The sequence below is a fragment of the Chaetura pelagica genome, unplaced genomic scaffold (genome assembly GCF_000747805.2).
Source record: "Chaetura pelagica isolate M959 unplaced genomic scaffold, ChaPel_1.0 scaffold2, whole genome shotgun sequence".
NCBI lineage: Eukaryota > Metazoa > Chordata > Aves > Apodiformes > Apodidae > Chaetura > Chaetura pelagica.
The window spans coordinates 212,966-237,532 of record NW_009952796.1 but is presented as its reverse complement, the minus strand read 5'-3'; the positions used below and the strand labels follow the sequence as shown (position 1 = coordinate 237,532).

At 37.4% G+C, this 24,567-nt stretch overlaps 1 protein-coding gene across 1 annotated transcript in view; it reads right to left on the bottom strand.

Moving 5' to 3' along the window:
• Nucleotides 1-130: 130 nt before the first annotated feature.
• The window catches only part of PPP2R5A (protein phosphatase 2, regulatory subunit B', alpha), a 26,952-nt gene continuing 2,515 nt past the window's right edge, over nt 131-24,567 (bottom strand). The window contains exons 2-12 of the mRNA XM_009994717.1: nt 21,268-21,369; nt 15,197-15,289; nt 12,911-13,041; nt 12,638-12,697; nt 11,335-11,443; nt 8,908-8,961; nt 4,923-4,973; nt 3,843-3,962; nt 3,635-3,762; nt 1,135-1,236; nt 131-349 (exon numbers count right to left, since the gene is read on the bottom strand). Coding sequence (XP_009993019.1) covers nt 217-349; nt 1,135-1,236; nt 3,635-3,762; nt 3,843-3,962; nt 4,923-4,973; nt 8,908-8,961; nt 11,335-11,443; nt 12,638-12,697; nt 12,911-13,041; nt 15,197-15,289; nt 21,268-21,369 — 1,083 coding nt within the window. The 3' untranslated portion in view covers nt 131-216. The remainder of the gene's footprint in view (nt 350-1,134; nt 1,237-3,634; nt 3,763-3,842; nt 3,963-4,922; nt 4,974-8,907; nt 8,962-11,334; nt 11,444-12,637; nt 12,698-12,910; nt 13,042-15,196; nt 15,290-21,267; nt 21,370-24,567) is intronic.

Sequence of the window (24,567 nt, the reverse complement as noted above, 5' to 3'; positions counted from 1 at the left end):
ACGTTGGAAGTGACAGTATATCAATAATTAGACAAATTTACAATATGCTGTGGTAATGACATCACTTAACTGCTGTATTTAAATTCATATCTTTACATTTGCCAGAGAAAAAAATTGGCTGTTTCTATTATACTGATGAGGTTTCTTTTGCAAATCTTTATATATCTCAAAAGGGTACAAAAAAGTATGTCTGCCAAGCAGAGGTGGTCAATTCTTTTATTTGGCACTTGTATTGTGTGTGTTTAGCACACTGTGAGTGCTATTCTGCTTTTCTGCCATTGCCTTCTTTAGCTTTAGCTCCTCTAGCTTTCTCCACAACTCTTCACGTTCCAATTCTTTCTTTTTCTCTCTGTAGAAAAGAGCAAAGTATCCATTTCAGATGTGCTTTAAGTGCAACGTGGAGACGCAGTTACTTCACAACTGTCATTTACATCTAGTAATTCCTCTTTTACGTTTTTCTCCAAAGCTATTTTTAGAGGCAATTACAGTTTCCGCTATTAAAAAGCAAGCATACAAATTGCTGTTAGTGGTAAAACTAACTCTGCTCCAGCAAACCCAGACAATTGCTGTACTGTGGCTTTGCACAGATGACTGCAGTTCTAAGGAGGTTCTTCACCACATGCAAGCAAATTAAGGGACTGGGCATCTTTGCAGGAGAAAAGCACTATTGAAAGGAGACTTAGCACGTGGTTTCTGCTGGCCCAGGATAATGTACACTTCCCTTACTCCAACAGTACTGCTGAGTAGGTTAGTAGGATAAGAGGTTTTAGCTGAGCTATGAAGTGTTCTCCAGCTCAGTTTTCTTCAGATGACACCCCCTGAAGCAGCAGAGCAAGCACCCAGCAGCCCCTTGCAGCACAGCTAAGCCCAGTTTTCCCTCACAGGGGATCAAGCCCTCCCTGCACAGGCAAAATGGGAGCCAAGGTCTCCCTGCCACCTCCGCAGGCTCTGGCTCCCATCACACCACTGCCACACACCTGTGTGGGTGCTGCTTACTCAAGTGACACCCAACAGCAAGTATCTGATGAGCAGCTCCACTACAGAATCCCACAGCTGCAACAGTTAAGTTTGTTTCTTTTCATCTGGTACATTTTAGATATGTATTCAACACACTATTGGAAGGAAAATGTGTACCTTTGCCTTTCTGCTTTATATGAGCTTGTAAGTTCATCAAAAAGCTTGCCGTTCATTTCCATCAGGGTTTTCAGCACGTTATACACCAGTGCCACAATAGTTCTACAACAGAAGGAACACACCCATTAGAACTACTCAACACAAAACGAACTTCAAGTGTTCTGTTTCTTTTTCAGACTCTGAGCTTCTTAAAGATACTGCAAGGTCTGTGACTTTCTGAAAAAAAACAATCCTTTAGTTTCCTCTGTAAATTAATAAAATGCATTTTAAAATGTTTCTTGAAATGGCCGTTCAAATTCCTGACTCTTGAAGATGCAGAGGATATAATGATTAGTACTCTGGTTGTACTATAAAGCCATTGAATTAAGTTAACATTTAAAAATCAGTTTTAACAACAGTTTTGTAATATCTGAGTGATAAAATATTAGAGTCCAGAAAAATAAACTGATTAATAGCTTTAAGACTGGGCAAAAGGGTGTAGCAGAGGAAGAGCCCTACCAGCAGCAATTCTGGGCAGCAGTTAGTTTTGCTGCACATGCCCTGTTAAGAGGAGTGAATTGAGAACATCAGCTACTGGTTTCCAGTAACTTGGGTTACTTTAAGAAACTGAACACCTTGAGCAATACTGTGTCTTAAATGGCTGTCCACATTTCCATGTTAGATACCACTCTTGGGCATTCATATTTCAGTCAGTTAACTTAAATACTATATTGTTTATCTCTTTTAAGCCCACTCTTAATTATACAAAGAGATGCAAAACCAGCAGTAAAATTCAACATTTAAAAGATGCCTATCATCAAGGTTATCACTAATCAAAGACAAGGGTGAAGACATCTTTGACATCCTTCCCCTCACTAGCAGTTCACCTCCACTCAGCAGTACAGCTCATAAGGTGGCAGGGCTGGGGTGCCATGCAGTCTTGTGACTGTGAAAAATGACTGGAAGGAAAAATCTAAGAAGTGATCAAAGGACAAGGTTTGACTTTTCAGTATGCTTTGTCCATTGCAGCACTAGGAAATCCCCCAGCTATTCAGAGGCCCTGCTCTCACTGAAGACTCATAGTACACTTTGCCTGTCTACACACCTTTTTTTAATTTTTCTTTTGAACACCAGCTTTGAAGACAAAAGCTTGTTCAAGGTTTTGGTTTTCAGAGAGGAAAACCTTGATTTTGATTAAATAGTTAAGTCTGCATCAAATAGCTAGATGGATATTAACATGTTTCTCAGCCCTCCAAAACAGTTTAAAACCAAAGGGTTAAAATTCCTCTTCCCCCAACCTTCCTGGTCCTCCAGCCATATAGTTATCCCCCCTTTCACTTCTTTCATAAAGAGCAACTTCTCTCTGCAGCTAGGGGAAGAGGGACATCCTTCAAATTTGTTGAGGTCTCAAGTACTATTAATGGTCCAAGAACTAGTTCTCCAAGATTCCTATTTAGTCTCAGCTGACATGTTTGCAATAGACACTATACAGAAAAATTCAGAATCATTTAACAGCCTCCAAGGACTGATTTTCTTCAACATTATGGGAGGCTCCTGCGTACACAGTTTTCTTTCCTGTACACACTTTACATTCTACAAATTGACTTCAGGATGCTGGACACAAGCAAACTTTGCTTCTTAGTATTTAAGTGTAATTACTGCTTCTTTCAAACAATCTAAAAATACTAACATTTAACTTGCAGCATTAAATATAAAATGAAGTCATCACAGAATGTTAGGGTTTGAAAGGGACCTCTAGAGATCATCTAAGTCCAAACCCCCTGCCAGAGCAGGGCCACCTAAAGTAGGTCACACAGGAACCCTAAACGAGTTTTGAAAGTCTCCAGAGAAGGACACTCCAGAACCACTCTGGGCAGCCTGTTTCAGTGCTCCATAGCCCTTACAGTAAAGAAATTTATCCTCATGTTGAGGTGGAACTTCCTGTGCTCTGGCATATACCCATTGTTCCTTGTCCTATCACAGGGCACCACCCTTTCTTGACACCCACCCCTCAGATATTTGTTGACATTACTAAGATCCCCTCTCAGCCTTCTCTTTAAGTAGAGAAGTGGTAGGTGACTTGACTTCTCCAATACTGTCTTTTCCCCTTATCTCCCTGGGCTGCAATAACTACTTTAGACATTGACAAAATTCTGTTCATCTAAATCAGTAAAGGACAACAAGGCATAGATCCAGCAGAAGCAATCCGTGAAAATTGTTTTGGACTAAGTAGCACTAATCTGAATTTGCAACTAGCACATAATATCAAACATGATTACAGTAGAGACCATCATCCAATGTCCTCATACTTCTCCAGTAAATTCTGGTTCTCCATCACAGCCATACGAAGCAACAGAAGCGTGAGATAGCTGAAAGTTACACCCATTTTAGCACCCATAATCTCATTCATTTCATCAGATCTAGATAAAAAAATTCAATCACATTTACAAGCTTCCAATCCAAGACTGAAACAGTGGACAATTTCTTTATGGTCCTATAGATAAAGCTAAACATTACATACGGATTCCAGTGCTCTTTGGAGATCTTGTATAAACTGCCAAACATAATTGGTAGAATTTTATCAATGTTCTCCTCAATGAGGCTAAGAATATATTCATTATTCCAGAAGTACAAAGCTCTTTCTGCAACCTGAAACACAAAGTGCGGGGGGTCAACAGCCACAAAATAAATTATTGGAGGGTTGTTTTTTTTTAATATTTTTTTTTTACCTGAAAATGTGAACTTGACACACACTTGGATATTTGCTTAAATAAAGGCTCTTCTATTTTTTTGAATTGTGTCGGTTCTATTACATCTAGGATTTCTTCAATTTCACCTAAAAACATGACCTGTTTGTATAAAAGAAACATATCAAACAGTATGAAAATGTTTAACATCTCTATTGTAAACAAGCAAGCAAAATACAGCTTATATATTAGTCATGAATCCTGCAAAGAACACAGTATTTAATTACAATGCATTAGGCATCCACAGGTCCTCCTGCAGCCTGAAAGAAGCTGGTCATCAGTTTCAGCTGCCAGGTTACAGCTCTCATCTTGGATTTCTTCTTTTGTGTAATTGCTCTAAACACTTGACAGAACTGCTTCTGCAGAATATGCTTTTCTTTCACAGTCAAAAACCCAACAGAACATGTTGTTTCTTCAAGAATGGCTGCAGAGGTCACTGTTATCTGAGATGTCCAAAGTAGCTTTTGAAGTGATAAATAGTTAATTCCTCATCTTAAATTGCAACAAACAGAACTCTAGGCAGGTGACACCCAAAAATTCAACACCACTCACAGAGACAACGGTGTTAAGGGACTCCACTTTTATAGGGCTGTTTTTGGGGTGGGATCTGGTGGCATAAACCAAACTCCTGATTTTTACACTCATTTTAACTACATATAAGAAACAAAAAGAGTACTACAGAAAAATAACATATATATACTTTACCAGACACTTACTCAGTATCTCAAATGTTATTTCTTTGTCACATGCCAGATGATTACCTCCTACCTTGTCTGTATCTACTAAAATACTTCTCCCCTTGGAAAATAGTTTCTCTACATAATATCCTAATTAGAATGCAACATTTATTATAATTTTAACACAGTAGCACCACAGTAAGAACAGACATATAAAGCAATTGCATTGAGTTATATGACAAAGATGAGCACCTCAAGAAGATTCAAGAAGTCCAAATTTTCTGTAAGATCTCTTGAAAAGCACAGCAGAGGTCAAGGTCTATGAACCTCTGCCACACCACATCTTACATCACAGCAGACACCAGAAACAAGAGACAAAACCAACCTCTTTCTGACTGCAAGTTTTTGGCCAAAATTTGAGCAATCCTCTGATTACCTGTATTAAAAATACAAACAAGTTAAAGCAGAACAAGTTTCTACTATGTACTCGATACATTTTTTATAAGTACTAGTTTTTATTAAACCTCTGGTTAAGGAAAAGCAAACTAAAGGCAGCTAAATGTAGTTCCACTGAAAATAAATACAGTGGTGTCTCACTTAAACATTTTATCTTGTTTAGGTTATCAGAAGAATTTAGATCTGTATCACTAGTCTTTGACTATCTATTCACACTCCACTCCCATCCCACTACATACATTAATTTTTAAGAGGCTGATGACATCAAAGTATCAAAAAAGGAAGTTAACTCCCCTGTAGCTAGATTTCCCAGAATAATTTTTTCTGTCTTCTACTCATGCTTTGGGGAGCACCTGTCTTGGTGTCAAGGTTTGAAGGCTGACTGCACAAACAGGGCTATACAGAGGAGTCACAGCCTCTACCACTGCCTTTTTTCTTCTATAATTTGAAATGTTGAAGACTGGAAACTAAAAAAAAAAGTGAACCTCCTAAGACAATATATTTCAGTATCTATATTGGAAACTATCTTACACAAGACTGGAAAATAACCTTTGGGAAATTTAATTAGAAAGTACAGCCCCCCAGGAGGAATGGGAACACACATGCAGCCAACAAAGGCTGAAGGCCTGTTTCCTAGAAACAAACACCTGACACGGGATATAATTTACAAAATTCAGACTGGCTGAATAAAAAAAAAAGCAAGCTATAACCACATGTTCCAGAAGCAGAAACATTCCCAGAGCCTTATAAACTTTCAGTCCAAGGAAAGGATCTCTTTTAATGATACGGCAGCACCTAATTGGTCATACCCAACTGTAAAACTTGCTCAACTAATTTAATACCTTCCATGTTTTGCTGCGTTGATTCCCTCACCCCCAGCTGGCTGTTTTATTCACATCTATGTGACCTTCCAGATCAAAAGCTAATAGCATTTTAAGTGCCAACAAGTCTTTGATATCATAGGATACACATATCCTGCTACTACAAAACTGGATGTCACTTCAAATGACACCAAGCAAATGCAGAAACCACAGGCAGCTGATAAAGTCCTATACTCCAAATCCACAAAAAGAACAGATTACATGAAAAAAACATATCCTTTACAGATCCTCAACCATGTAGTTCTACCTAGCTGGGTGAAAGCTACAAGACAACTGAAATAGCAACATCATCACCTGTCAGGTGATGAAGGAGCAGGAGGCTTAGGTCAGCCCACACAAGTGACACTTTTGCAGACACCCACAGAGGCAGAGCTCCCTCCCTGACGTGCCTCCACAGACAGCACAGAAGAGCTGGGACCGATGGCAGTGACATTTGGAGCTTCCCCATTTCACTGCCATTACCTGATCCAGCAGCCCTTCACTCAGCTGCTTCTCCTCCTCCTTCAGGAGTCAGACTTGCATGAATTAATTACACTTGTTTCTCTACAGTCACAGTTGAAAGCAGTCTCTGTAAATACACCTTAAATCTAGGGCCGTTATCTGTCAATTAGCTTGTACCTGAATTACTCAGTTCTATGCTGCTGAGATTTTGTAAGGTTAAAAAAACAAACCTGAACATTTACAAGATTGAGAGCTCACTCTACCAAAACCTTCCTTTCTCCAGAACAATGCATGTAAGCAAAAGAACTTCAGACAAGCACATTTGTCAAAGAACAGCTGTGCCTACCTACCATACACCCCCTAACTGAAGCACAGATTTACTAGTCTCGAAAGCATAAAAATTGAGTTAGCTGGAAGTCCAGTTTCTAGCACTTAGTTATTGTAGGAGTGTTGAATACACTTCACTACAAAGACTAGTATTCTCAACTTGATAAAGAAATAACATGTTCCAAGTGTAACAGTGCAGACCTCAACAAAATACCTATTCCTTGCTCCTCAGACTATCAGTTTTCAGCTTGAGTATGCTTTCATATTAAAAACCTGATAAATTCACATTTCTATACAAAGATTTTATTTAAAAATATGTATATATAACATTAATACAGATCCGAAATCCTGCTGCTCTTCCTACTTAGATTAGTAATTCTCCCTGAGCTACAAAATTCCCATAAAGTTGACTTACAACAGTAGGCACCTGCTAGAAAACATAACTAATGTACAAGGACTGGATGTTTAGCCTGGTTTCTTCAATGTAAAGGCCGTTGAAGTTAGCAGTGTTAGGTAACAAACTCTTCTTGTCAGCTCTGCAAACATCAGGATTGACCTAAGGCTGACTACCATAGTTATCAGAGCTCAGATTGAATGTCCTGTAAGTTGACCCTGAGTGACAATTCCTGCCAGAAAAATAACAGAAAGGTACTCGTGAAGTCAGTCTTGTGATGAGATTCTTAAAATATTACTTGACCTAAAGCAAAAAAAAATAAATCCAAATGCTCTCTCTTCAGTTGCCCCAAATTTTAACTTTTCAACCATTTCAGAACGTTTCCTAAAGCTTCACTTCTTACTACTTTCTTAACTTTAACTCCTTTATAAAGCCAATTTTCCTATACACTCAGAGTAATGACCAAAGCCAGTGACTCTGCACAAAGTTCTTGTATCTTCTGCACTCTGAATTAATCTTTACTGATGAAGAGGCAACTAGACTTGCATATACTATAGTCCAGATGAAGTCTCAGAATTGCACCATGGCTCTCCAATTTCAAGAGTCCTGCCTTCTTCACACCAACATTCAGGTTTGGATCTTGCATCACAGTTTTGTAAATTCGTATCAGGAAATTCTGACTTTGTCACAGTCACCTCATTCAATCTTGAAGGTTTTTATGTAATACTACACGATTTCTGCTCACATGTCAACTTCAAATGTCAAAATGCCTGGGTTGTTTTATCACTTGGCTGAAGGAATATGGCTTGTGCAACTCTTTCACCTCACCCTATCCAACCACATAAAAGCATTGACCACAGTAGCTGGCAACACTGTTGTACAGTGGAAGAGAAGACAAGATGAATGTATAGACAGTCAGGTCGACCACCTTCCACCACCACCTACAAAGTAACTTGTCTGCTGACAAGGAACATCAATGAAGTGCCTGTGCAGAAAACAAGCTTCCACTGAAAGACTGGTGAAGATCTATGTCGTTTGCACAAAATTGTCCCTCTTTGTAGAAAAATTTAGATTTTGCACAAGATCTTCATTTTTTTTGTCACAAAAAGGGATACAGCATTTAAATATCAACATAAGCCTAAGAGCAAGATTTCTGATGGTCCAACTAAACCCAGTTTCTGTTCTAGCTGGTCTGACAGTCTGTGTCCCCACAAGCCACTGCACTGTCCTGAGCCTACATTCTTCTTCTGCATGGCCACTGCCAAAGCCCTTGCATGGAGCACTGCAAACCCCTTTTTATCTGAGCTGTCAATGTGTACCATGGGGATGCAGTCTGGCAAAAGCCACTGATGCCTGAAGCACCTGTATTAAAACTGCCAAGAGGTGCCCCAGGAGCTGAAGAGACAGAACAGAAACATCACATTTGGAATTTGAGAGTTCTTTCTGTCTAAATAAAGTGGTGTTGTTCTTTCAGACTTTTACTTTGGGATTGTTTATTTCCCAAAATATTTCAACTTTCTGCAGTGGCTAGGCATAACCATCAGCACCAAAATGATAGACATTATAGTTATTATTAGGAAGGAATACAGTTGTTAACATGCTTTCTCATATGAAGTAATTTGCATTATATCAGTGATTCAAACTTTTGTTTAAATTTGTGCTCTGTGTTGGTCACTGGTTAGAGACAGCTGTACTTTCAAACCCAGAATTTTTTAATAACTCTCCTAGTTTAAGAGAATATATTTTAAAAGCCTATGGATCATTAATCAGGACAGCACAGCTATCACTGCTATACAACAATTCTAACAAGTTACACTGAAAGATGTAGTTGATATTAAAAATAGAAAAATATTCAACTGAAAACTACTTACAGGCTCTGTTAAAGTTGTATCTTTTTCCAGGAACTGTACAACACAATAGGCGAGCTAGAATGTAAGTCATATGATTATTTAGGTTAGACATTGTTCAGACATTGCAGCATAATAACATATCAACTTATAAAGGAAACACTTCAGATTGGACCAGGGGCAAAGGCAGGGGGCAACCCAAACCACCCCTAACACAGCCATTTTAAATTCTTCCAAACTAAACAAAACAGCAAGATATACAGGCCTGCTCTATCTTACAAAAACTTCCTGCATACCAAAAATCTTCATTTTTCTTTTTCATCTAGAAGAAAACTACTTTTAAGCTTGATAGGTATTTCTCTAATTCAGATTCAGTATCCAGACAGATTTCTCTCAACATCAATTCCTCTATCAACAAAGCTATCATGTTCAAACATCTAATATTGGGGCAAAAATGGTTGTTTCAGTTAAAGAAAAAAAAAGTGTTACAACAGGTTTGACTGAGCACATGTGGCTCAAGCACTAGACACCTGCAGCATGCAGTGCTCAGGGATAAGATTACAGGCCAAAGAATGTTCAGGCATTACATGGCCACAAGAAATGAGGAAGTACAGTCTGGCTGAGCATCCCATCCCCAGCAGTGCCCAGCAACAGATGCCAGTGTGTGAGTGGGGGAAGCACAAGGCAATGATGCAGTCACCAGCATCACCTCCCAGCCTCTAGTGATCTCTGTCCAGGGGTTTTCTCATGCCAAAGGGGTGTGTTATATCTTATATAATTACTGTTTAGCTGCTTAGCACCTAGTGAAGTAACTAAACAAGCACACCTCTACCCAGTACAGAAACCACACAATTACCCCATTTGCTAAAGCAGTTACAACCCCAGATTCCATTAAGACTGATTTTAAGAAGTCACAGTATTTCTCCTCTCACAATATAAAGCAAAAACAAAAATTACTTACATGTAATGCATTTGTATTTCAATACTTAGGAAGCTTGAATTCAAGCATTACCTTTCCTTTTTTTTAAAAAAAATCTGTTATCTTAAAGCAGATAATTACAATGCCATAATTCTAACATATCTAATTTATTCCTTTTACCCTTAGGCTAAGGATGCATGTGTGTAGATTCAAAAAAATACTAAATGTCACACATTAATCTCATAAAATCCCATTATATATTGTGCAGTAATGCTTTATTGTTCAAAGACACAAAGACTGAATTAAGCCTTATGGCTTTAACTTTTAAGGGTGGGCTAAAATTGTACTGTAGCAACAAAGCAACCAGGCCTCTCCTAATTGGAAAGCTGATTTAATGCTGGACTACACCTTCAGGATAATAGGAAACTAGGAACATACAGCGCCGAAAGTGCACGTGGCACTAGAGGTTTATGAAGGGATGGGTGAGCAGCCTGGTCAACAAACCAGTACTACTTTCAGGCACACAGCACAGTTGAATTAATAGAACTCTTTCACATACCAACGAACCAAATTCTATGTACAGTAGAATAAAGGATAACTTGCTATACTGATCCACCAGTGAGAATACCTTTGGCAAGTGATTGGTTCCTTTCATATCACTGACTCATTCCACAGAGCAGCCTACTGCATGGTAATAAATCACAAAGACAAGTGATTTAACCAAAATAAAACTTGATATGAGCATGAGGAATTTACTGAGCTCTTGACTTGATCCTGTTTGTAGGCTATATCCACATAATGATTTAACTTTAATTAAACTAATTTCCTTGTATCTTTAGTCTTTAAGGAGCTGTATTCATGAGCTAGCTAAGTTAACAAAGCAAATTTTTAATTAGCCACAGCAAAATTACTTGCAAATCTGTTTCAAATGTAATCAATATCCAAGTGCTGTATGTTTGGAAAGGATATACATTAATCCTCCAATAAAATATTGAGCATCTGTGAAAATTACAAGAATGGAAGCCAAATGAAGAACTAAAGCATTCTGACAGAGTGTCATGGATCTACATAATTTCTAGCTAATCCAGGGATTTCTGCCATTTATATCCAACATTCTCCTCCCCAGCCTGTCACTGGAATGGTTTTAGAGATAAAAAACCCACTTTTGAAATAAGTACGTGGCCATACCCAAGGTTCCTTTGCACACAGTATTTAGGTTACACAAAGGAAGTGAGAACAGAACAAGATCCTGGGATTAAATGAGGTTTAAAGTGTGACAGGGCTATATGCAAAAAAGCTTCCCACTTCAGTTGACTTCAACTCACTGTTGTATTTTTTCACTTTTTATGTATGATAAGGATTATCTCAAACATTTAGACACAAGATCTGCAAGATCTTTAAAAAACAGTGACTGCAAATATTTGCAAACATTTTTGAATATTGATATTATAATACACACTCCTTTAAATTTCATTCGTTTGAAGTGCAAATATAAAAAACCCCACCACTCTTAAAAATAGGCAAAAGCTTACCTGTGCATGAAACAAAGCTAATCCCTTTGCAGTATGCATGGGAATCAGAACTTTCATAAGGAACTGTTTGTGTTCTGCTTTCAGTGGCAGTGCAAAACCATTGATAATACTGAAAATATGAATAAGCAGGATTTATTTTGATTAAAAATATATTTTTCCTAACAAGCCAAAAATTTCTGTAAATTCAAGAGACATTCAATTTCTGATTCAATTTCTAAACCTCATTATTTTGAAGCCATAAAACAGCTCTACATACACATAACCTAAAAAGAGCTGGTATCATGCAAATTTAGACTCTTGGTAGGAATACCATAGAACCACAGTAGAAGTCAAAAAACATTCATTGGATGAACTGAATTATTGTTATTGTGACTTCTATTAAGTAAAACCATCTACAGTAAGCCTTGATGTCTAACTGTAAAGTTCAGACAGATGCATTAGGAAGCTGATTCATTTCCTCCATAGTCATTAGCAACTTGCAGAGAAAAAACAATAGATGGCATAAAATTTTGAACTATTTTAACAGTGCAGTTGAAACATTTATTTTGAGATTGTTGAACAAACTTTTGCTCCAAAAACAAACTGAAAAACTTGTCTCATTGATTCAGTAATCTATTTTTTAAGAGTTGATGAGCTGCTGAACAAAGTCCTTGACAAAGAGGTTGGGGCTTCCCTCCCCCTACCTTTTAGATAAATCTGAGAAAATAAGTGTATCCTTTTCATTGATTTTCATGAAAATTTGTTCCAAAATGGTTTCATAATGAGTTAGACCAGTAATGTTTATAAAATTTTCTAGTATGAAATACATGTAACAGTTTTGGAAAAACAGTAAAATACAATCACAAAAAACTTTGAAGTTAAAAATTAAATTAGTGAAATAATGTAAAAAAAGAGACAACTAAAAAGCTCTGGTACTTGCAAGGCTTTCCTGAACAGAATTTAAAGAAAACGAGCCTGCTGAAGATTAAATCATTTCTTTCAGCAGCAGGGCAAAACATTCATTTACTGAATCAAAGAACAAGTCACCTATCAGACATAAGATAAGGAAGAGCAGATAATCCTGGCAAACAAGACCCTGGAGAAATATTTTGCCAGTCGTCTTACAAATTTGCACCAAAAAATAATTTATGCTCTGCATCTTAATTTGATATTCACATGGTAACCCAGACAGTATTAGATTATTTCTGCAACTGCACTTCATCACTGTAATAATTCTCTTTCCCCCTCCATTCCCAAAGCAAGGAAGATGAAGCAAATGCCCACCATAAAATGTTATATTTTTTCTGTATTAGATGAAACTTACCTTCCTAATATCTCAAGAAGTTCAGCAACACCATTGAAGTGTTCCGTTTCATATATAAACCTATTACAAAAAGAGACAACCATCAAAAATCAAAACAGGGGATCAGAGATTCCTAAGAAAGGACCTTCAATAAGATTCAAATATTTGAAAGCCAGATCACAGACCCAAAGCAGGTGTTTTATTTCAAAAATAATTCACTGCAGACCCAGACCATGAAGGAAAGATAGAATACTCCTCAACCTAGTCATATACACACACACTTAAACAGCATACCTGAGGAAAATGTTGTTAATCTGTTTCCTGATGAATGCTCTTAAACCAAGGAATTTTCCATAAATTCGATGAAGAACTGTCTTTAGGAAATCACGTTCTCGTGGGTCTTCACTATCAAAGAGCTCCAACAACTTTAAAAATTAAATTGAAATGTATTACTTTTGAAAGACTTAAATTTTGTTATGTTACTAGCCAAATTGAGTTTTAGCTTTAATTTATAAGTTTAATTAGAAAAAGTACAGTTTAATCAATTGTATTGTTCAGGTGTCAACACTGTTTTCAAAATTGAATTTTTAATAAAATTGATTTTTAAAAAATTAACTCATCAGCTTAACTCCCTTCAAAACTCCAATAGACAAAATCAATTCCAACAACTGGTACATTATGAAAATGAAAAAGAAATTGTAAGAATGAGATTATCAAACCTTAGGTAAGTGGTTTACACTTGGTCTTTAAAGAAATCAGAATGAATCAAACCTGTTTCAGATATTTTCAATTTCTTATTTAAAATCCTGTACTAATCTCAAAAAGCTTCTTGTGTCTTGAAGGTTAAGCAAAAGGGTAATTCTTTGCAGAATCATTTTGCAGGGTAAGTTGATGATAAGACTCATGCACATTTTTCTCCAGGGGCAAAGGGGGGAGATATACAGATTTAACAGAATGATAATGCACTAGAAGTGAGCTGTTGGAAGTTGGTTCATTTCTGTCCAAACCTATTACCAGGATTCCCTGCTCCCTCCCATTTTTTAATTTTAAACACACCTTCCACACACTCCCACCCTCATTTTCCTCTTACATATTCTGAGTGATGAACATGTTTGGGTTTGTTCCTATACAAGAAATTTAACAATTAACGATTAAATATGAGGGGGTACAAAATAAGCATAAGATACATAGCTATTAACTAATTCTCTGCAAATACAGACTAATGCTGCAATAAGCAAGCAAGATTTTCCATACATTGTTTTTCTTGTAAAGTTTTCCAAGGCTACAGAAAAGACTATACTCACTTCAATTCAGATAATCCAATCCCATTGGATTATCCCATTATCCCATTACAGGCCATTATTTTACTTACTTTTTTCCTCTGCATGTCCAAGTGAGCATATTCAGAAATGCTAACTGTGCTGAACACGTTAGTAACTTAGCTCAAGCAGCCATTAAAATCTCCTGCTCAGTCCATGTCTTTGAGCTTAGGTATATCTATACCAAGCAGCATAAGGGACTGGAAACAGCTGCTCAGGAACTTTGTTCAGGCTCATTTAATTTTTATATTTAGAAGGAATTTCTCAGGATCACTACTCCACTGTTTTTTCCCATATATTGCTAGCTGTTCATTGCATTGTCTTTCCTGTACTCTAGAGAAAGATCAAGTGACATGTCAGGAATTGAAGCTCTGCAACATGGCTCTTAAAAGCCACAGGTCCAATAGTGAATTAGATACTCAGGGCCAATAGCTCAGCAGCAGCTTCAGGCCCAATTTTTTGGGAAAGTCAAATAAAACAGAAAAGGAGGTAACACCTATAAACAAGATCAGTAAAACCAAAGAAGTGGAAGTTAAATGCAATCACCGAAGGTGTGGAGGGACAGTGTCCATTTATGCTTTTACTTTTCATTGCTGTACTGTGATGGCCTGCCAGCACTCTTCAGATGCTGAGCTCTTCCTTGACAAACAAGTATTTTGACATGGTAATGAAATCCCCACTGAGTTAACCTTGTTCTAATTCCTTGAGAAGTTATACTTGAAGTGAAGCCTCATCATTTTCCTATGTACTTTCTTATTTGAGCCTCCTCCTGTGATTAACACACAATAACACCACCTAGACACAAGTTAGCAGATGTTGGAACACATTTCATGTACAGTAAGTACATGAGCTTTTTACAGGAAAGAGGTTGCTGCAAGTTTTCCCGTGATAAATCTATGAAAAAAAACTAAACAAAACACAAAAGCCCTACAACAATTTCATCAGCACATGGTTGATCTGACTGAAAGTTAAGAAAAACTCATGAAAAACACAACTTGTATTTACAGATTTTAAATATCCTGCATTGCAAAACACTGAGGTTGATATCTGAAAACCAAGTGTTTCTGAAGTTACCAATTACACACAGCCTGTGTGGTATGATGTGCTGTTTATTTAGAGTTGGGCAGAAACCGCTGTTGAAACAAGTGTCTAACCCTCTGTCAACATTAAATCTTTATTATCTCCTTAGCTGTACAGTCATCTGTAAGTTAAGCTGGAGAGGTGATCGTTAAATCTGGGGGTAGGAGAACTCTCTACTTACCTGCTGTACAAATTTCTGGTCAATATATCGCTTTGCAATGCTAGGTTGAAAATCCGGGCTCTCCAAAAACCTCAGGAAAAACTCATACACCAACTACAAACAATGAAATGAAAATGTTAATGTTAATAAATACACCCTAACACGGATCTCAGCCCTGCCACCACCACAAAGTCAGTGAGACTATTCACATGTTTAAAAGGTACAAAAGGCAACTGAGGCCTAATACATCACTGCTTAATTAAAGCCTCAGCTGGAATTTACCAAAAGAATTACAGCAAGTACAAAGAACACTAATTCCCAGCAGAGTCAAAGCCTAATAAATGATCTACTAAAAATACCACTGTTGGACAAAAAACAAGTTCTGAGTATTACATATGTTCACATTTCCTACTATATTAAGAATATATATTACGTATAAAAAAGTTACCAAACACTTATCAACACTGAGGGTAAAATCAAGTGTTGTAACATCACATAACTCCTTAAACAAATGAAGAAAAGTCTGCTAAGTGTCCCTGAAATGAAGTTCCAGTTGCTAACTCCAAAACTTAAAAAGTCATAGTAAAAAGCTGAATTAATACACAGAAACTTAACTTTGGCTTAACATTACATTTCTATACACTCAATTAAAAGAACAAGACCCTCTGCAGATTTATCTTTAACATCCTTTGCATTTAGTAGTATATAATTTCTATAGAGCTGAAGTCTCCATTTGCTATCATCCTGCAATGAGGTAGCAGAGAGGCATGAAAAAGCCAGAGCACAAGTCCCATACTTAGGAGTTCAGTGAAGTCCAACACACAGCATAACATACTTCCATAACAATGGAAGATGTATAAAATACACATAAGGCACCTCTTAACTAAGAGTTGAGAGGAAAGACATTTTATGTTTACATGCATTCAGGGCTGCTTATGTTCTCAATATCTATTTCTCAACTCCATGTTAGTTACACAACTGATTAGTAATAATACTAAAATGCAATTTAGATACACAAAGACATCACTGACTGAACTTCTAAATAAAAACCACACAGAGCTGTGGTCATACTCGCAGGCATGCATTTCAGCTGGTACTGCTAATACTACTTATTAAACTGAGAGCAAACACCTGAGTAATGAATAATTACAATTAGGAAGTTCTCCTGAGAGAAGTGCTTGACAATAGATATTTTTTATCTAGAACATTTGAGATGACAGTTACACACTTCCTCAAGGAGGGTATGCTGTATCTGCAAAGTAGAGGCTCAGAAACCCAAGTTCTCCTTCACTCTTTATTCCCCTCTGACAGAGCGTACCAAGAGCTTTTCACCTCAGCAATTTAAATGTATACAAATGTCATGCAATTGTGTTAAAACCCAAGCTTCTCTGCACAGCCTTAATTTGTCATCTTCTGCATAACACACAGTTGCACAATAGACAGCATAAGACAATTTTTAAAGGCTCGGTAATAGAAAACCCAATAGTATAATTTTAAATATTTCCATACCCCACGCTCTGTTTTAGAAAGAGATCAACCCTGGCTGTTTAATAACTTCATGAGCGACAGGCAGTGGGATTGAGTGCATCCCCAGCAAGTTTGCTGATGACACCAAGCTGAGTGGTGTGGTTGACATGTCTGAGGAACAAGATGTCACCCAGAGGGACCTGGACAAGCTCAAGAAGGAGACCCATGTGAACCTCTTGAGGTTCAACAAGGTCAAGTGCTAGGTCCTGCACCTGGGTCAGCACAATCCCTGGTATCAATACAGGCTGGGGGATGAAGGGATTGAGAACAGTCCTGAGGGGAAGGACTGGGGGGTACTGGTGGATGAGAAGCTGGACTTGGGCTGGCAATGTGTACTTCTAACACAGAAAGCCAACTGTACCCTGGGCTTCATAAAAAGAAGCATGGCCAGCAGGTCAAGGGAGGTGATTCTGCCCTTCTACTCTACGCTCATGAGCCCCTACCTGGAGTACTGTGTCCACCTCAGGAGTCCTCAGCACAGGAAAGACAGACCTGTTGGAGCAAGTCCAGAGGAGGGCCATGAAGATGATCTGAGGGCTAGAGCACCTCTCCTATAAAGATAAGCTGAGAGAGTTGAGGTTGTTGAGCCTAGAGAAGAGAAGGCTCTGGGAAGACCTTATAGCGGCCTTTCAGTACTTAAAGGGGGCTTACAGAAGAGATGGAGACATGCTTTTTTTGCAGGGCCTGTTGCAATAGGACAAGGAACAGTGGTTTCAAACTAAAAGAGGGGATATTCAGATTAGAAACAAGGAAGAAATTGTTTACAATGAGAACGGTGAAACACTGGAGCAGGCTGCCCAGAGAGGTTGTAGACGCCCCATCCCTGGAAACATTCAAAGTCAGGTTGGATGAGGCCTTGAGTAACTTGGTCTAGTTGAAGATGTCCCTGATCACTGCAGGGGGGTTCGACCAAGTGATCTTTAAAGGTCCCTTCCATCCCAAACCATTCTATGATCCTACTGATCTTTTTCAAACTAGAAACTCAATACATTTGTTAGTAGTTTGTACTGAATCGGAAAACATGGCTGGAAGGAGGTTATTAGTACAGCTTCATAGGGATTAAAATTTTGTAATTAAATTCCATAAAGTATTTCTGTAATAAAGTCCTACATTAAATATTTCTATCAGTGACCACAACAAAGAACAGTCATGTGTGATAATTGTGTAGATGAGATGCCAGAATATCAGAAGATACCACCAGGGAAGGAAAAAAAAATAATAAAATAGACAGGTTATCAATAACAAAGGACAAGTTGATCCTGGAAATAGATACAGGATAAAGCTCAAGGATTACAAAGTCACAGTTAAAGATCCTAGAAAAAACTCTGCTAAGCACTTGCAAGCCTTTAAGAGAAGAAAGGTAGGGATACGGGTTCTGAATACTGTTGCACCATAGTATGACTAAGATCCATCTGCACAGTGAAGCCATGGAAGTGACAGATGAAATCCCAGGATATTCCAGAAAGATACTGACAGAGATGCAGTCCTACCCATGGTTTCCATGTGAGGAAATCTATTTGACCTGTAAGGATTCAGAGAAGGAGCCACTAGAGTCATCACAAAACAGAGTGAAGACTAAACTGGCATGTTTTTTTCCTCTGAAGGACAGGGGAAAGAAGAACAATTACGGCCTCTTTCTATAAATAGGTATTTGGGACTATGATAAATAGCAAGCAGAACTAAGTTAAAGAATAATGCTGCAAAATCTTGGTAGAAGTTGTCCGAGATTAAGGTTAGGATACTGATTTGGGTCAAAACTAAGGTATATCTCATCTATAAAACAGAAAAGCCAATATTCATGCAAGATTAAGATGTGATGACAAATTAATCAGTTACATGTCTCATTTCCAATTTAGGGAGAATATGCATTAGTAACCATTTGAATGCTTCAGAGAAACACATTTAATTCTAGATCTACAATTGATGCTATTGTTCTTTGAGAAATTTCACCAAAACAAAATTTGGTGCTCAGAAATCCAGTTTTTGAGCTGTATCACAGGAAAGTTTTGTGCACTAAAGGAGCATTTATGCAGTTCTGATGCTTACTGATTTGTCTGGCTACCTGATAATTAGTACCACTGCTCCTAATTATGTACAACTGGTAAAAGCTGTCAAATAACTTTGGAAATCCTTGGGAAATCCATGAAGCTTTATCACAGGCATTTCAGAAAGCAAAATGTAATGGCCATTTCTGAAGAGCTAGTTTCTCCCTTCTCCTGTATGCTTATGTTTGCAAACTTAAAAGCACAACAGCTATCAACTAGGGGAACAAGAACAGATTCTACCCATGAGACACTGGCTGCTCCTGACTGAAAAAAAGATACTGGTATGCTCAACTTTAGGTTTAAATCAAGCATTACCACTGGAAATACTAGTTGATGGGAGAACTGTTGGATCTAACAATTTTGGCTCTAAAAATTGGTCTGCTTGGGTCAAAGAGCTATAAAACATAACTCCTACTACTTCAGGGATTCAATCTTCTTCCTTGCAGACACCACTAAAATATTACTTCTTTAAGATAGCAATTCCACCAACTGTGCAACTCCCTAAGCTCCAAAAGACACAAATGGCTTTAATGCTGACCTGTTCAACTTAGTTTGGCTGTTACAAACCATCTTGGGTATTGCTTTAAAGCAATGTCTTTCAAGTGGCACTCAATTTTACTGAAGGTCAAGACTCTTTTGTTGTGACTACACACACTGGTAACTTAATGAACTATTATCTATCATGTTATTTTACAGAAAAATGCCCAACAGATTCAACCAAGGAAAAGCAGAGATGCAGATTTTTTTAGTTCTCTCCCAGAAAACTGGCTACCTGACTGTTAGATCAGCACAGAACTCTGAATGTTTGTAATTGAGCAACCACAAATCACAGTAAGCAAAACATATAAACACACATTCCCCTAAGCAGTTCTTTAGATTATACCAAAAGTTATAATGGGGTTTGATACGGGGGGAAATGGGGAAAGATGGGTGAGCACATCTCTTCCTCCATATGCAAAATTTTATACTTCCAGCAGCTTTGTGCTCCCAGAGGGCAATTACTAATCAAACTAAGTCTTCTAACATCCATTAAGTGAACTGTGAAAGAAAGGAGAGAAAACACAAACTGTTCCCTTGTGCTGCAGTGAGCAGTGTTCCAAGGACAGTATGAACAACTGATGCAGGAGACTGAAATCTACAATGATCAATCAGCCTGGCCAGAACTCATTTAGGAAAAGGCAAACGAACAAGCTGAAAATAAAATTTCAAATATCATGGGCTACAACCCTCCTTCAATTTATGTTAGACAAGCCTGAAACACAAAAACTGGTCACAGAAATCACAAGTTGTTTTGCATAGAAAGAACTGTAGTTTATTTATGACCTCAAATGAACCAAACAAACATTTACAAATTTTACTGCTCAGAGACAGGGACATTTTGAAGTCAGAGGCCAGTACTGACTATAAGAGACATTTGCATAGCCCTTAAAACCTGAAAAAAAAAATAATAAATCTCAAGCCTCTCATTTTCTTCAGTTGCAGCCATTTTTCCTCTAAATTAGAATCAGCCATATATTATTGAGACAATAATTACCACAGCCTTTAGCCAGCAGATCTATTTATTATTTGCAATAACTTATTTCTTACTTAAGTCTCAAATACTATCCTGAACATGTACTTGTAACAGCCAATAGTATATATCTTTTTTTTAATTAAAGAGCATTTGTTGATACATTAGAACTATAATATTAGAAGGACAGACTAGCATTTTAACTACCTTGAGAAGGGAGAGTATGCAGATGTGTGGTAGCTATTAACCTACCCACTACTAGAAGTTGGTACACAACTTTTATTCAACAGATACTACATATTTAAATGTGACAATGAAGTACCTGAGATATGAGCTTGGGTAATTACAAGTAAAATTATTATTTATTTTTTTTTCAACTTTTACAGTTCATTTTGAAAAAGCAAATTCAGCAGTACTACAACTCAATCATGTGATTGACACAGCAATGCTGTAAAAATCACGAGATTGGCATAGGAGTGCAACAATAGAATAACTAATCAACTGTTGCCAAACAACAACGTCTACATTGTAAAGGTTTTGCACGGAGGGAGGGAAGAGGATGGGGAAAATGAGGAGTTATCTATTTCTTGCCAAAAAAAAAAAAGCTATTGTTCCTTTTGTTACTGTCACAAGAAACTGACCTGTTAACATCCACTTACATTTTCTTGAAATCACAAAAGAAAGTTGCTTAAGTGCAGAAAACAAGCCTCTAACATAAAAAGCATAATTACCTAAAATATCCATAGATTTTTAAAACATACATACACAACACTTGAACAGTGTAATCACTGTCAAAAAAACAACAGTATTTAAGCAATTTGGAAGACTTACACTCTGCCATCTTTATGCACATTCAGAAAACACCGTTTTTCTCCCCCATCCCAAGTACAGAAGAAACTCAGATGTACTGTGAAAGCAATTTTGATGTTCTTACCAAAGGCTCGAAATTACTTCAGTATCCATTCACATTTCCTGCCCTATGAGAGGGCTTGAAAAGAAAGGAAACATACCTGTATGTGCGGCCATGAGGCTTCAAGAGTTGGTTCATCTTCTTCTGGATCAAAATCCGGGTTATCACTAGGTGGAAGTGTTCTAAAAATATTAGAACTAATCTGCAAGAGAAAAAATAAATTGTTTAACTGTATCTCTTGTTATGCTTCCACAGACTATAGTCAGCAAAGCATTGCCTTTATTCTAAAATTACATGAAACAAAACCAGCTTAACAAAAACAAGTCACTTTTATTCTTTGTTTTTTCAAAATTGCCAAATCCAAACAGGCAAAAAATCTGAAACAGGCCAGTGAAAATAACAAGAAAGCAACTTTTGTCTCAGCTGTATTACAAGTTTGTAGCTAGACATGGCCATATTTTTCTCTGAAACTATGAAAGTTAAGAAAATTTCAGTTTACCTTTAAAAAGACCAATTTTTAACCATTTATAACCCAGAGCTGAGGTTTTATATAAGACATCAAATAGAGTATGTCTAACCAATTATGACAAACAGTTCTCTTAACAGAGAAAGCAGATCTTAAGGCAGATAATCTCCCAAATACATCTGATTTAAGAATTCTTCACTTATGTCTAAGTGAGGAAAATCTTTAAATTAAGAACTGAAGAACTGTTTCCAATTTTTCACCTTTCATAAGGTCAAGATGTTTCAAGGTTTTGGGAAGTCAGAAATACATAACAATTGTAACTTTAAGTTAATATAGAGTAACTTTGAAAAAAACTTTTACAAAATAACTACCAAGTTACCTTAAGTATGATATAGTCATACCAAATAAATTTCAAAAGGGTGAGTTTTAAAAGGTTTATTTAGCGATTGTTCAAGTACACAGAAGTCTGGATACAAGACAAATCTTTCAGATGTTAAAAGAAAAATAAATGTAGTTTCTCCTGCCAGATTTAACCCACTGGATTTTAAATCCCTTCAACATGAACAAAAGAGAACAAATTAATTTCAATTCTACTTCTTCTAGGTTTAGCCCAACTTTTCCAATAATCTTTAAACTTATGAGTTTTTTCAATCAGATCTGTTTCAAATAGCTGCTAACCACCCAAGCCTACTAAATACCAAGAAAAATGTTTGACAGCTTGCACCAAAGGCTCCTACTGCATACCTTCCATGGAGTCTCCAAGGTGTTTGAAGAATCTTGCAAAAGGACTTTGAAAGATCCTTAAGCCACCCAGCTGGCTCTGCATAGAAGAATCAGCTGCCTCATTAAACAAGATGTAAAGCTATTGCATAAACTGATTTTTCCTTCCTCCTACACTTCATTCTACAACCTGTCACTGTCTCCTGTTGTTACATGGTGAAGCTGCAAGCACTGCTGCTCTAGCACAGAAGTGATGTTCAGTACTGAAGGGCACTACTGCTGCATAGCAGAAAAAAATCCCAAAACAGTACAGTTGCCCTTTAATGTTGTAAACACAAGGGAGGACAAGAGAAAGTGAAAACTGTTGTCTGAGACAGCATGAATTTTAATCAAGCTCTAAAACTGAGACTACAATCTTAGTTCTGTTATTTGATATTATCTACCCCCAATAGGTATTAAACAAAAACATCCAACATGCAAATCAGTCCCCTACAGAAATTTCCCTACCTCTGCCTGCAAGTCTTCTGTTAATATCTCTTATATCTCTTGAAACTGCATCCTTTCATTTCTAGATGCATCTTGCTGACCTGAACCAGTCAACCCTCTAGCACAGAACCTCAGTGCCAAATGCAAAAGCTAGAGTCCAAAACAAAAATATGAACTACTGAACATACTCCTATAACAGAAACAAATAGCAAGCTCCTTGTCCAGATATTTAGAACATTTATTTTATAATTTTCAGCGTATTCAGTACTTCTACTACCATTACTGATCTCCTGAGAACACTTGAAACTTAGAACAAACTGTGTACCCATTTTTATGTACTAGTCTGTATCCCTAAATAACTAGTTCCTTTATTTAATTATGTTTTAAATACTTTTGTTTCCTGTCTCATTTGTTTTTTCCAATATTTTGTTAATAGCACTGATTAAAAAAAAAACTTATTTTTTTCTATGAACAAATTATTCTCTGTATGTTCTCACATTATTTAAAACATCCCTTTTCCTTTATAAATGCAGTCTTATCCCAAACTTGTGATTTGAAAAATACAAATTGTAGAAGGCTTTTACAGCTAGATAGGTTTCCAGGAAAACCCAGCATTAATTTTCAAAATTAACTCTCAACATTTTTGTGAGTGACATATGAAAGGTATTAAGATACAGCAATTATTTTATTAAAAAACAACAAAGAAGTCCCTTATTGTCTCTACATTTCCCAAGGAGCTAAGCACTTGGAGAGATACTAGATTCAGTTTCAATTTCTGAGTGTGCAGATAAGGATACATGATGTTTTCTGAAATTCTGAATCTACAGCTTGTGCACGCTGGTAGGACAACCTAATTTACATTTGAATTTCACATGCTGGTAGGGAATGAGGGGAGGTTGACAGGCAAAAGGAGACGGAGTAGTAATATGTACTGGAGGTACATTCCTGTTATGCTCCAAAACCTGATAAAGGATAGAGCTTTTTAACTTCCCAGGAAGTTCTAAAACTTCAAATATTCACAGTGCCAAACCTTAATTTGCTGTTAGCTTCAGAGTACAGAGGACACCAAAGACCTAGAAAGGAGGTGCACAGACAATTATGCTAGCCCTTCAAAACTATTTTGTAGGCAAAACTCTTCCTCAGTTCCTAACTCAAAGGCTTTGGTAAAGGAATTGTAGGAAAATCACGGCATAGTTTGGCTTGAAGGGACCTTAAAGATCATCTAGTTCCAGCTCCCCTGACATAGGCAGGGACACCTCCCACTAGACCAGGTTGCTCAAAGCCCAGTGCAACCTGCTCTTGAACACTTCCAGGGAGGGGGCATCCATAACGGAACACCAAAAAGCATTAATCCTTACATCTGCCTAAACAAATATTATATCTATATTTATTTTTTATCTTGTTCCATCCGTGGTGACTTGAAAAGACATTGGTATATTTCAGCTAAGTGCTCCCTGCTTCAGGATCCAAGCAGAGCAGGGACAACTTGAGAAAGTCTCATTGTGTGGTACTGGCCCAGCAGTTATCACCGTAGCAGAGACCATGTGAAGAAAAGGAATGCCAGGGGACCTCCTCACTTGCAGGCCTTGCCTGCACACTGGTCAGGAACTACTTTTTTTTTTTTCCTCTTGGTATTTCTGAGGGATTGTTGACTTTTTCTCCAAGACCTGGACAGCTTCAAGGAAATTGGACTCCTTCCTTTGCAAGCTGGAGGAAAGGGGTCCCAGA